General features: G+C 42.9%; 1 protein-coding gene across 3 annotated transcripts in view; it reads right to left on the bottom strand.

The window, feature by feature from the left end:
* LOC115142196 (triple functional domain protein-like) overlaps positions 1–14,280 on the bottom strand; it is a 168,928-nt gene that overhangs the window by 153,210 nt on the left and 1,438 nt on the right. For all 3 annotated transcript variants that reach the window (XM_065028032.1, XM_065028033.1, XM_065028035.1), the window contains exon 2: positions 5,701–5,757. In XM_065028032.1, coding sequence (XP_064884104.1) covers positions 5,701–5,757 — 57 coding nt within the window. The remainder of the gene's footprint in view (positions 1–5,700; positions 5,758–14,280) is intronic.

Here is a 14,280-nt window from a genome sequence, read left to right as displayed (position 1 = left end):
TTTCACTGTCAGTTTTGATTTGCAGTTTCGCTGCTGTAGCTAAATGCTGTAACAGGCTCCGCTAGCTGTCGCTGACTGGGTCTTTCTCAATATTTGCCACATGGGCTTTTATTCGCATTCTTATGCTGCAGATTATCCTTCGTGCTGTTCGAACCACACAGTGTGGTTGGTCCACCCGTTGGATCTCGCTGTCTGAATAATAATAAACATGGACATGGCCTGCAGACTGGCGCAGTGGTCTAAGGCAGTGCTAGCTGTGCCACTAGAGATTCTGGGTTCGAGTCCAGGTTCTGTCCGTATCGGACACGACCGGGAGACCCATGGGGCGGCGCACAATTGGCCCAGCGTCGTCCGGGCCAGGGCACGCTGACACGGTTGCCAGGTGCACGGTGTTTCCTCCGACACATTGGTGCGACTGGCTTCCGGGTTAAGTGAGCATTGTGTCAAGAAGCAGTGTGGTTTGGTTGGATTGTGTTTCGGAGGACGCATGGCTCTTGACCTTTGCCTCTCCTGAGACCGTACAGGAGTTGCAGCGATAAGACAAGACTGTAACTACCAATTGGATATCACGAAATTGGAGAGATAAAAAATGAGGTAAAATAATAATAACCATGGACATGGCTTCTAGGGTTGGCTCAAACAGTCTGACAGATCCTGATTCCCGCCAGCCCCCCAAGCATTGGTCTGTTTTAACCAGAGAAGGAAGTGGTTTCTGGAGCTCATTTGATATTCTGTTATACTCCACTCCATAGAGAGAGGCCAGGGTAGGGAGGAACTAAGGGAGGGGAGCTGGGTTGAGGTGGTGACACTTCAGCTTTCATTACTGCTCATGAATTATTTCCATGTCCCTTGCGTATGAAGACGCACGGAGGCAATTAAGGAGTGGGAACGGAGAGACTCAAGCAAGCAACAGCTCACAGGAAGGGGCCCGGAAGCGGAAGAGGAGGCAAGGAGGAGAGTGGAGGCATGTTAACTTAACAATTAGCATTAAGACTGGTTGTAATGGAGTAAAGAGCACTGTTACAGTAGGTGGGCTGTGGGATTGGGTTTGTTGTGTTGTGCTGAAGGCAGGAGAGACAGGGGGACAGGGGGGCAGGCAGACAGGGTGGGACAGGGGGCAGGCAAACAGGGTGGGACAGGGGGCAGGCAGACAGGGTGGGACAGGGGAGCAGGGTCGAGGCATCATACAGGTTGTCACCGCCTCCTACTGTTAGGGGCCAGGGGTGTAGAGGCGTAGGGAATGGCAGCATGGGGTGTATGACATGGAGACAGCTGTGCGGGGTCATGTAGTCAGGGGAGTAAGGGAGAGTAAATGAGAGCAGTGAGCAGCCTCTAACAGGATCATCATGAGGTGCTTATAATGGTACAGCTTGGATCCTCACAGCAACGCTAGAGTTTCATCAACAGCATCATCTTCAGCTAAGGATGACGGCAGATGAGATTAAAACAGATGATAAAATACTAAAAAGAGGAGACAGAAAGATATATATATATATATATATATATATATATAGAGAGAGAGAGAGGAATAGAGAGAGAGAGAGCGAGAGAGAGAGAGGAATAGATAGAGAGAGAGCAAGAGAGAGAGAGAGAGAGAGAGAGAGAGAGAGAGAGAGGAATAGAGAGAGAGCGAGAGAGAGCGAGAGGAGAAGACAGGCTATGCTCACTTCCTAACCTCCTGAGAGATAGAGAGAGAGAGAGAGAGAGAGAGAGAGAGAGAGAGAGATACAGTTGAAGTCGGAAGTTTACATACACCATAGCCCAAATACATTTAAACTCAGTTTTTCACAAATCCTGACATTTAATCAGAGTAAAACTTCCCTGTCTTATGTCAGTTAGCATAACCACTTTATTTTAAGAATGTGAAATGTCAGAATAATAGTAGAGAGAATGATTTATTTCATGACATTCCCAGTGGGTCAGAAGTTTACATACACTCAATTAGTATTTGGTAACATTGCCTTAAATTGTTTAACTTGGGTCAAACATGTCGGGTAGCCTTCCACAAGCTTCCCACAATAAATTGGGTGAATTTTGGCCCATTCCTCCTGACAGAGCTGATGCAACTGAGTCAGGTTTGTAGGCCTCCTTATCCGCACACGCCTTTTCAGTTCTGCCCATACATTTTTTATAGGATTGAGGTCAGGGCTTTGTGACGGCCACAACAATACCTTGACTTTGTTGTCCTTAAGCCATTTTGCCACAACTTTGGAAGAATGCTTGGGGTCATTGTCCATTTGGAAGACCCATTTGCGACCAAGCTTTAACTTCCTGACATGTCCTGAGATGTTGCGTCAATATATCCACATCATTTTCCTGCCTCATGATGCCATCTCAGATCCTATATATATATATATATATATATATATATATATATATATATAGAGAGAGAGAGAGAGAGAGAGAGATATATATATATATATATATATATAATCTTTGCACTAGTAATAGAAATGCTTTTCTGTTCAGAATAGCTGTACTCTATAATTGAAAATGCTGTTGTGATCTCACATGCTACGCAGCCCAGGCAGGACCTCAGCACTGTTGTCATAGACATATGGGGCACATGACCAACAGGCCTGCAGGCGGAGGGTGGGACTAAGTCAATTACTGGGTAACACTACTTCCCTCTCCCTCCCCCACCACCACATCACTCTACCACTGTCTGTAGCATGCAGCCCTCCCTGGAGAATGAACACTGCTGACAGCTAGGGCCTCTCAGGGATATATGGAGAATTATATAGGGCAATATACAGTATAGTGTGATATATGTCATTATTATACAGTGCAATATTGCACTGGTGATGTTAATGTCTTCACAACACTGGTGGCTCAAGAGGCAATACCAATGTACCTATTGAGATGGGATGATAATCTGCTAAGGGTCTTCTATTGTGCTATTTAACAATAGGAGTCATCCCGAGTGGCGCAGCGGTCAAAGGCACTGCATCTCAGTGCAAGGGGTGTCGCTACAGTCCCTGGTTCGAATCCAGGCTTTTTGCTTAAGTAAAAGATCTATGCGCCTTTTGCAGCATGTCTTGCCGAGTGTGGTGACACTGACAAACTGTAGTCCAGGACATTTATCTGGATGCAAACAGAGAACCAAGCTGTACTGCTGCTGTATAAAATCACAGGTTCTCCACCTGCTGTACATCGCTCCCTGCCGCGTAGCAGAGAGCAGTGAAAACACTCTGGACTCATTCTGTGTGTAAACACAAGACTTAATGGTCCTCAAAGGGATTTCCTGGAATAAAGATGGCAGCCAGAGACGTGTCTCTGTTCTTACATTAGAGAATCCTAAGTCCTGCTGCTCCATCTGAGATGCATTTGGCTGTATATATGTTTAATGACAATAGACCATGGGCAAATGGTTAACAGAGTAAATGTCTATTGTTGCTACTCACTTCCTACTGTATGATCGTATTCATCTCATTAATACAGTCTGAGGGAGTGTGTGAGCGAGAGCTAGTGAGCCTCTCCTCTCCTCCTGCTTTCAACAGACATGAAAGGAGTGCTCTCATGTTTTAATGCATGGCCTATCCTAGCCCTCCTAGAGAAGTCTTCCTAGCTGAGCCCTCCTAGCCCAACCCTCCTAGCACAGCTGTCCTAGCCCAGCCCTCCTAGTCCAGCGCTTCTAGCCCAGACCTCCTTGCAAAGCTCAGCCCTCCTAACCCAGCCCTCCTATCCCAGCCATCTTATCCTCTACCTCCTATCCTAGCCCTCCTAACCTAGCCCTCCTAGCCCATCCCAGTCCTCCCAGCCCTCCCATCCCAACCCTGTCACCATAGCAGGTCTGATCTCTACCGACAGCACAGGCAGAGGTTTGGCAGCGGCCAAAGACAGGCCCTCCTCTGGAGAGCAGATATTTGTGTGTGTGTGTGTGTGTGTGCCTCTGTCTCTCCCACAGAGACACAGAACAGAACAGAGCAGAACTGTTCTTACTAATCCTGATCCACAGCAAGCCCCAATTAAGGGAGAGACAGTTCTGTGTTCTGCTGTGAGATTATAGTAAGGTTTAGCCTATACACTTCAATCACACACAATCTTACACTTTCTGTTCTGCTAAGATCTTCCACAAAAAAATGCATTGCTATCAGTATGAAAGACAGGCAAAGAATGATCATAATGCTTGCCTGAAAGACATACTGATATTCTGTATTAGACTGATACAAGCATATCAATATGGAAAGAGAATTGTAATTTGTTCACAAGAACATGACACCTAGCGCACATGGTTGATTTTTGGCCACCAGCAGAAGGTAAGCTAAAATAATCATGACATAACATGATTACTTCTCCTACCTACGTAGCATTCAAAATATCCAATGGGAATTTTCAGCAGATAGAAAAATGTTTGGTCAACTTTATTGAATAATTCACATATAACCGTTTTCCCCTCTAGCCAACACAGAACATCTTTAGTAACAGCAGAGTCAGCATATATCTTAATTGAAACTCATTATTAACCCTATATAATTAACTTGGCAGCTGAAACACCTGCAAATGAATGTGCAGCATCGAACAGGTTCATCATAGTAGATACAAATGTGTTAAATATTTCACTTCACCAAACAGAATGTGGAAAACAGAATATGCTACCGATCAGTAACCAGTCCGTCTAGGTGTGACCTTTGGACTATGTGTGTTTTTAAACACAGGCCTTCTGAACAGAAAGACCACAGAGACCGTGATGGCATTAATAAGCAGGTGACAGTCTGGTTGACCACGTGCCAACTAGTCAAGTGCGGTGAAGTGTAGCCATGTCTGTGTGTGTGTGTCTGCGTGTGTCACCTTGTGTCACCTAGTTGAGAAATAAGCAGGCCAGTGACCAGTTAGCCATGAAGAATGTCACGGGTGAAAACTCTATACTACATCAACCTTCAAGACTCCATATAGAGCCTAATAGGAAATGACTACACACAAGAAAGCATCCATGATGAAAGAAATACACTGGTAGTGTCACGTCCTGACCTTAGTTCCTTTTTTATGTCTCTATTTTAGGTTGGTTAGGGCGTGAGCTGGGGTGGGCATTCTATGTTTTGTTCTATGTTTGTATTTCTATGTGTTTGGCCTGGTATGGTTCCCAATCAGAGGCAGCTGTCAATCGTTGTTTCTGATTGAGAACCATACTTAGGCAGCCTGGTTTCGCCCTTGAGTTGTGGGTAGTTGTTTTCTGTCTCTGTACCAGACAGGACTGTTTCGTTTTTGTTATTTTAGTGTTCAGTGTAATTAAAAGATCATGAACACGTACAACGCTGCACCTTGGTCCTCTCCTTCTTCCACCTACGACGATCGTTACAGGTAGGCTCTGATGGCAGTGACGAGGAAGTGATGAGGACCTTCAGTTAAACCAGACCCTCTGTACTTAACTTTCACTCTCAATCAGCTGGGGTGCACTAAGAGCAGGTCACTGGCAACAGCAGCCATGTACTATACTATATATAATAGCTGTGTATGTACAGTATACCCATGTACCCAAGCAGAGAGATAAGGGGAGCTCAAATGAGAGGTCATTCCATCTCTCTCTGTCATAACGAGATATGATAGGATCGGTTTCTGTTTCTTCCCCAAACCTGACCACAAACAGGCATAAACAGATATCTGAGAGGGTATCCCAAACCAAGATGCCAAGTCATACGCGTAGCACAATTATACAATACATTCCACAGACAAAGCAAAAGAATGAAGTAAATAAATTACCTGCTTGTTGACTGGGTCCGTCCAGTTTGGGCTCACATTTTGAAAGAGGGAGAGAATCTAGAAAAATGAAGATGACAAAAGAATAGTCAGCGAATGAACGTAGTGGCCTGGCTCTGAGAATCTCTTCTGACCTTGAGCATGTGATTATTGCCTGCAGATGAGAGGACAAGGAAGAGCTGCTTTGATCCCAGTATCTGGCTAGTCAAAGACATGAAACAGCATGAGACATGGGCTGTGTCACAACTGGCACCCTATTCCCAATACAACAGTAGTGCATTATACAGGGAATAGGGTACCATTTGGGACGCAAACAGAATTGAACATGAAGCCACCAAATGACTTACAGCTGACAAACTGGTACAGGAATGAATCATGATATAGAATCCCTGAGCGGGAATCTGCAGATCTTTCTACCGCCACCCGCCTGAAAAAAATGATATCTTTGAATCCGGAATGCTGGATAATTCACCTGGAGTCATTAAAGTTAAACACAGTCTGTCATCGTCTGCTCTGATTTTTACAGTGGCACATTACAGTGGGTTAAGTGAGGCTTTCTCTTCATTCTGACAGACTGACTCACTTCTACGTCTATGGCAGTACTGTGGTGTTGTGGGCTGTTGGCAGTACAGCCCTGTTTTCTTTCTGGGTCATTCGTCTATCAGTGGCACGGGATAGCTCCAGCTTAGCTCCACTTTGCCTGCTTCTCAAAAGACAAACCAGCATATGCTGCTGCTAGGGATTAAATGGGCGGCGAACTGCAGTGGCTGTTCGATGTTAACAGCATTGTGGATTTGATGTTAGGCTATACTAAGGTCACAATTAAAGTGTCTCGAAGACATGTGACGGAGAATTCACATGATGATGATCCGATTGAAACCTCCCCCATCCACCCCCCAAAAAACTTGCCTTTCTTGAACTAACACTTATTTATGAAATGTACTTACTATGACTGTGATTATGTGGTTGTCTCACCTAGCTATCTTCAGGTGATGCACTAACTGTAAGTCACTCTGGATAAGAGCGTCTGCTAAATGACTGAAATGTAAAAATTGTAATGTAAATATAGACTAGAGGGTCCCCTGCTGTAAGACGAAGCCTTAGGCTTTGTAACTGGCATCCTTCATTGTATCTCTGGTATCCTACTCTTGCCTATTCACCTAGGGGTTTTCTAACATGGAAATGGCTATGAGTTACAGTCGGTTACATGTCAAACTATCCAGGGTATGACATCTAAAAGTGGGCCAAAACGATGTCTCTCATACAAACAAGCACCAACTTGAACGGGGTGAATGAGAGACAATATTGTATTATGTGGATTTTAGTTTGCTTGTTTTTATACAAATCTGAGCGGCGGCGCGTGATCTATTTAAACCAGGCGACCACTGGCAGAGTGCAGCACAAGGAGGATCTAAACATGTTAGTGTCTTCAAAGGGGAGAGGATGTTTCGCTCCGTGTGGAGTTCCTGTTTGACAAGCTGTGCACAGCTGTTCACTGGAGACAAGCACAGGGAGGGCACACAGCTGCAACCACACCACACCAAACATCCCCTAGCTCAATCCCACTATGGGCCATGCTGCTTTGATTCCCAAACTGAGCCCTGTCTGTGTGTGTGTGTGTGTGTGTGTGTGTGTGTGTGTGTGTGCGTGTGTGTGTGTGTGCCGCAACCTCATTAAAAAGAGGAAAGGCATGTTCTCAAAACATAAAGGCTTTTAATAGTATATGATTTTTAATATGCCGTCCTGCATGAACGACGGGAAGGATCAAATGCGCGCGTGCGTATGTGTGTGTGTCTGAGTTTATTATTATCATTAGAGAGAAGAGGAGTGTTAATACATAAGCTCAGAAACACATAAAACCCTGCTGCTCTGTTTGATATAACAGCTAGTCTCTGAGAGGGGCACAGAGAGGAAGGCAGGCCAGCAGACAGACACCTAGGAGGCCAGGGTTCTGAGATGAGATGCCCTGATTCCAGACGCCGCCTTACTGCTGGGAAGGAGGGGGCTGCTGGGTGTGTGTGTCTGGTAGGGTGTGGGTGGCTGAGGTTTTCTGATGGATAGGAAATCCTCTCTTATCAGATGAGGGATTTCAAGGAGACACACAGGCAGGCTCAGCCCACAACCACTCTTCTTCTTCATGGCCCACAATCCCTTTTCTTTCCTTCCTTCCTGGCCCCCAGGCAACGTGGGTGGCAGGCTGAGGCTGCTGTGATTGATACCTCTATATTCCTGACTGAATTAAGCCATCCCTTAGGCTAGTTATCGACTTCACTCTGCATTCTCAATTCCTACTTATTGACATTGACGGTTATCTGTATGCAAATCGGGACTATTTAAATGGGAAATGAATGTTATTAAAGGGATAGTTCACCCAAATTACATATTGGTTTCCTTACCCTGTAAGCAATGACTTTAAGCTCTGCAAGCGTTAGTGTTTTATTTGATTTGATTAGGATCTCTTTTAATCCTCACTTGGACTAATCTTTCATGAGTCCTTAAACATTAAAATACAATTTACAATGCAATCACATTTAACACACTGTAATAAACAACAGACATAATACACTGCCATATTGACCAGATAAATAAGCTAACAGTCTTAAAAGATAGATTGGTTTGTTCATCTACCATAATCCTGCACAACCTTGCAATTTATTATATTTAAGTGGTTCTAAGTATTGTATGAATTTATAAATTAAAAGGTTTCTGGTTTGCTAGATGAATTATTCAATTTCTTTATTACTCTGAATCTAAATGTTATTTTGCCTATTTCTCTTCTCTGCCGAGATAAGACATCGATGGGGGACAATCTATTTCTTGTAATGTGGTGTACTGTGTCAAATAAAATAAGCGTGTGTTTTTCAATTATCTTGTTGATTGATGACCACCCAAGACCATTGTACATGACTACAAGAGAAGTATCATATCTCCACCATAAAACTATTTGTGTTGCTTTGTTCTGTGCAATCTGCATCCTCCTAATCTCACTTTCTGATGAATTTCCCCAGACCACAGAACAGTAGTTCACCTGACTCCCAATTCATGCTTGGGTTGTTTGCTTAAGAATCTTTCCCGGTAAATACTTTGCTATTCTTCTGATCATGCAGGCAGTTTTAACGATTTTCTTTAGATTTCTTCCACACAACTAGCATAGGCCTACAGTTCATGATCTATACTACAGAATTGTGCACCGATTGCTGCTTTGAGTGAGATGTGGCCTTATCTAGTTCTGTAGGTCAGTAAAAAGCCTAGTATCTATAACTAATCTATACTATAAATGCCATGGATCTCATAAAAGACACTCAGCAGGCTGCTTTATAAACAGCTCTACAATAAACAAATCCATAACAATCAAGCAGCACTAAAACATCTGCTCTCCATTGTGAGCATACAGTGGACTCGCTGAAGAGAGGAGGAGGGAAACCAAACCCACGAAGTGAGTCTGGGCAAAACAGAACAGCTCCAGTCAAAAGCTCTTCTTTTTCCAATTATGAGGAGGATGGCATGATGGCGGCTGGGCTGAGGCTGTTTCATGGTGCAATGCCACTCTGGGCTGATTGCTTCTACTCCACTAGAAGCAACTGCCAATTACTTTGATATAGAACGCAAGAGGATTCTTTCTGACTGTAGAATATGTATAAAAGCAAGCCACGATGGCCTACTCCACCCTGACTTTAGCCTTCACTACTCTATCATTTGCAGAGGTGGTTATTCTGTCCTTACTTTCGTTCGCTCTCTTTCTTTCTCTCCCCCCCCCCTCCCCCCTTCTCCCTCTCTCATGATGTGAATTGATTCTGGAGCATCTGATCCCTACTACACTACACCATTATTGTGACACAGCTAAGAAGACTTTAGTTGGGTCAAGTCTGTTTCTCAGCACCAGCCAGTAGACATTTTATTACATAACACTTAGGTTTCCACTTCGATAAAGCATGATCACACTGGGCGATAACGCTGGATCACAGGCAGTACAACAATTTGGCTCACATTACTGGCCATTACAAGCTGATCTAATTAGGCCTAGTCATAATCTCCTTTTTCATTCCGAAACGGACAAAGACATTTAGAAATTTCATGTCCAACAGTTGATGGTAAATAGATGATAACTGTGACCTTTCTATGGTATAATATCACCACTAGAAAGCAAGTAATGTTTAAACGGAATAAATAAATAAGAAATGAGTAAAGGGGCTGTCATGACGTTGGCCTGGGGAGAAGGTTTATGACAGTCATAAATACCTCTTCCCCCCTTTTTCCTCTCTCTACCCTACTGAGGTTACATTTGCAAAACCCTTGGTTAACATAGAGATTCTGGGAACATCAGTAGGTGGGGGGAAATTAACTATATTCTGGTAATCCGAACAATTGAACATATGCGGTGGTACTTAATGAATAATGATGTCAGTTCGGTTGTCATCTGAGACATTCTCATCAATGATCAAATGACATAAACTCTACAGTGGAAAGTCTACACATCAGAGTTATCGGATTCACATGGAATTGTTGTTCGATTTAAATGTTTGAATATGAAATTATTTGTGATGGGATGAAATGTGATTTTAGCTTCTAAAATGTGAGATGTGGGTTTTCATAAGATAGGGCTGCTCAATCAGTGGCCGCTCTGTGAAGGGACATGGGCTTTAAAACTTTTCAAACACGTCCTCCTCTGCCTTCCTATATAAGCCCTTGACGACAATAGAACTTCCTGTTCTGGGGATGTAGGACGACAGTCCTATGTCAGAATGGTTCAGATAATAACTACAGAACGAAGCCAACATCAGTGTGAGCTTTGGTTGCGAATGGTATGAACTTTGAACTCTGATTCACTACAGAAGTGATACCTCCTAGCCGTTGAGTTAGCAACTGCAGCTGCAAACGCAGGTTAGGAAGGAACAGACAGAGTATCCCGTCTACCACACAACGACGTTACTACAACGTATCCAATTGACAACCAGAGACATTCTTCAAAGGACTCGGTTTGGCAACACGGCCTTCCATCTACCACCAACCTATCGAAGCGCAGCTCAGAGTAAATATTTGTTGCATTTTCCTTTTCCAAATGGGCGGTAATTTAGAATACATAAGATACTGTATTTACGATAGTACAGCTTCTCCCTTCTCCCCAGTCTTTACGCTCCTTCACTAAACCTAGCCCCTTTTCTTTTGTGTGACAAGCTGTCATATCTGTTCCGCCCGCTAGGGACGTTTTTCTTTATGACGTAATTTGTAATCAAGTTATGATTAATTGTGTGTATGTGTAATTTTGTGTGATTATTTAGGTATTTACTAAATAAATAATTAAACCCAATTTTGTATTGCTGATTCAACTTGGTAGCCAGGGTTCGTGCAGATAAAATAATTTACAACTTTCAGATGAGACTGAAATAAGATGACGATTGATATTGACTGCTATTGATGTAAAATATTACTAGGTCTTTAAGAGTTTATTTGGAAGATAACAGCTCTATAAATATTATTTTGTGGTGCCCGACTCTCTAGTTAATTACATTTACTTGATTAGCTCAATCAGGCGATATTAATTACGGAGAAATTATTTTATAGAATAGCATGTCATATCACTTAATCCGGCATAGCCAAAGACACGACAGGGCTTTTCTAAAGATCCAATCAAATGAAAGTAATTGGTAAACCTCAGCCTGCTCTGAGCTGGATAGTGGAACAATCATGTACACAGAAAATATCCTGATTTATACCGTTGCCAATGTGACGGCCGTCCTCTCACAAGAACAACCCCACTGTGTAATATGGTAAATGGTCAAAGCAAGGCAGCTATGTGGTGGAAAATGGCGCCTGACTACAGTATTTGATACAGGACAAAAATAGAAGGTACTTTGACATAGTAAACACTATATCTTTGTTGGAACCATAGGTCTCATTATACCACTGGTGTTATGATGGATGACTAGTATATTATTACCTTGTAAATCAGAACTCAGTGGTGCCTGATTGAGCTACAGCGTACTCATTTGTAAGCATGGCATGATGCTGTGTCATAAAAGTTAGTCACACCTCATACATTTTTCGTCTTGTTCCTAAAAAGCAAGAAAATAAGCATAATTCAATTACACAATTCATTCAGTCTGCAATCCTTAAACAGCCACTGAAAATGACCTCCTGATTTGGGTCATTTGAAAGCTAATGGGCAATGCCACTGTACACTATGAATAGCCAGCGAGCAGCTCTGCATTACAACAGCTTACAGTACAGTGAGGGACAGGATGATCCCTGTTAGAGTCAACTCACATCAAACAGGCCAAGACAACCTTATGCCTTCCCAAAGCTCTGTATACTACACTCGGTGCCAATGTAATAACTTGGTAAATAGTTTATACATAGTGTTAATATACACTAATATACACTGTATAAAACATTAGGAACACCTTCCTAAAATTGAGTTGCACCCCTCCCTTTTGCCCTCAGAACAGACTAAATTCGTCGGCGCATGGACTCTACAAGGTGTTGAAAGCATTCCCACATGGATGCTGGTCCATGTTGACTACAACTATTCCCACAGTTGTGTGAAATTGGCTGGACGTCCTTTGGGAGGTGGACCATTCTTGATACACACGGGAAACTGTTGAGCGTGAAAAACCCAGCAGCTTTGCAGTACTTGACCCTCAAAGCGGTGCGCCTGGCACCTACTACCATACATCGTTCAAAGGCACTTCAATCCGTTGTCTTTCCCATTCACCGTCTTAATGGCACACATACCCAATCAATGTCTCAATTGTCTCAAGGCTTAAAAATCCGTCTTCAACCTGTCTCCTCCCTTAACTACACTGATTGAAGTGGATATAACAAGTGACATCAATAAGGGATTATAGCCTCCACCTGGATTCATCTGGTCAGTCTATGTCAGTCTATGAGCAGGTGTTCCTAATATTTTGTACACTCAGTGTAGAGTGAATATAAGCATACAGTGCAATAGTTTTGAATTCCTTGGGAGATAGACCTAAAGCATTGTGTGGGCTGACATCATAGGCATGCATGCTACTGAGCTGCTGTAATGAGCCTCATCGTCAAGTGGACTAAAAGTTATGACAATCTCACTGATTAGCTCACAAGAGGATGACTCAGTATAAAATGTGGGATCTATACATACAATGTTTGTGGGAATGACATAATAACGTCCATCAGTCTAACTCATCACAAAATAAGGACAAGGAATAATAGACGACTATGACTACCACAACATCTCCATGACTACCACAACAACTCCAAACAGAAATATGTCTCCATAAACTGAAAAGAATACTGTTTTGATAGTTGACTTCCCTAAATCATTGAGCTATGACTTCTGTGATGCGTATCGTCTTCCAATACAGACTGTCTAGTATATCATCGCGTTAGATACTCTTCAAAGGGCGAATACTAAAATTAGCCCAGTCTCTTCTTAAATGACATATAACAACTTCAGCCAGGCCGTTTAGTACAGCCATTCGAGTTAAAAAAGGCACGCTATTCATACCCTGGTCAAAACTAGTGCACTATATAAGGAATAGGGTGCCATTTGGGACACATCCAAAGTCCTACTCAAGACTAAAAAGGGCATCATAGTGGGTGCACCCAGAGCACCCCAAACCAAAGAAATCTGTTTCAGTGCAACAAGAAAGAGCAACTTTGTGCCAAGAGTTCAACGCTCTACAAGGCAGCAGCAATTAGGAAGCCTGCTGGAGAGGTTACAGAAAGTGGGGTGGCCTTTTCTGTCTGTTTCCCTGTGGCTTCAGGATGAATAGTGTTGTAGGATACTGACAGGCCAAACAACATATCCATGGCTGCATCCCAAATGGCACCCTATTATAGTGAACATATTCCCTATTCCCTAAATAGTACCTCAAAGGCATAGGGCTCTGGTCAAAAGTAGTGGACTAGATGGAATAGCTTTTGGGACTCAGCCAACATATTCCTTGCTCCTATCTATCGTATGCTTGGACGCAGTTATGGGTCATGTTGTTTGCTCTGTGTTTCACTGGCCTCTCTCTTACACCGTCATAACTAGCTTTCACAGTTTTAGCACCTACACAATATGTGTGAAATTTGAAAGTCTAAATGCATCACCATGCAAAACACTTACTAGCTTCAACACTGCACAAAATACAACCTAATTACCCGATACAGCAAGCTAAGCTTAGTCCTTACAGTTAACAATAATAGTACAAATGGGATACACAAACCTCAAAGCATCTAGACAGAGACCATTTACAGGCAAATGTTGTTCATGCACATCATTCAGGTTCATGTTGCTATTGTTAACTCCCAGGACATGGTCTATAACAGCTACAGCAGAAAACACTGGCCACATACCAACAGTAGACTGCAACAATATAATACAATCCATTATAACATTCCAAGCTGTCTTAAAGAGACACTGAGAGGAAATATTTGTGGCAACTATGGGAGAAAGGAACATAGGCAGATGGTCATATCTAACAAGGTAGAAATATATACATCAGCCTATAGTTCGAGGTCCCTTGACTCCATTAATGTTGGGACATTCCTTCGCCAAACCCAATTCCTAACATTGTCTTTAGACAGCTCTTTCTTAACTTCCTTACCTCCAGA

Source organism: Oncorhynchus nerka, linkage group LG14 (genome assembly GCF_034236695.1).
Source record: "Oncorhynchus nerka isolate Pitt River linkage group LG14, Oner_Uvic_2.0, whole genome shotgun sequence".
NCBI lineage: Eukaryota > Metazoa > Chordata > Actinopteri > Salmoniformes > Salmonidae > Oncorhynchus > Oncorhynchus nerka.
This window is presented reverse-complemented; position numbering and strand designations above follow the sequence as displayed.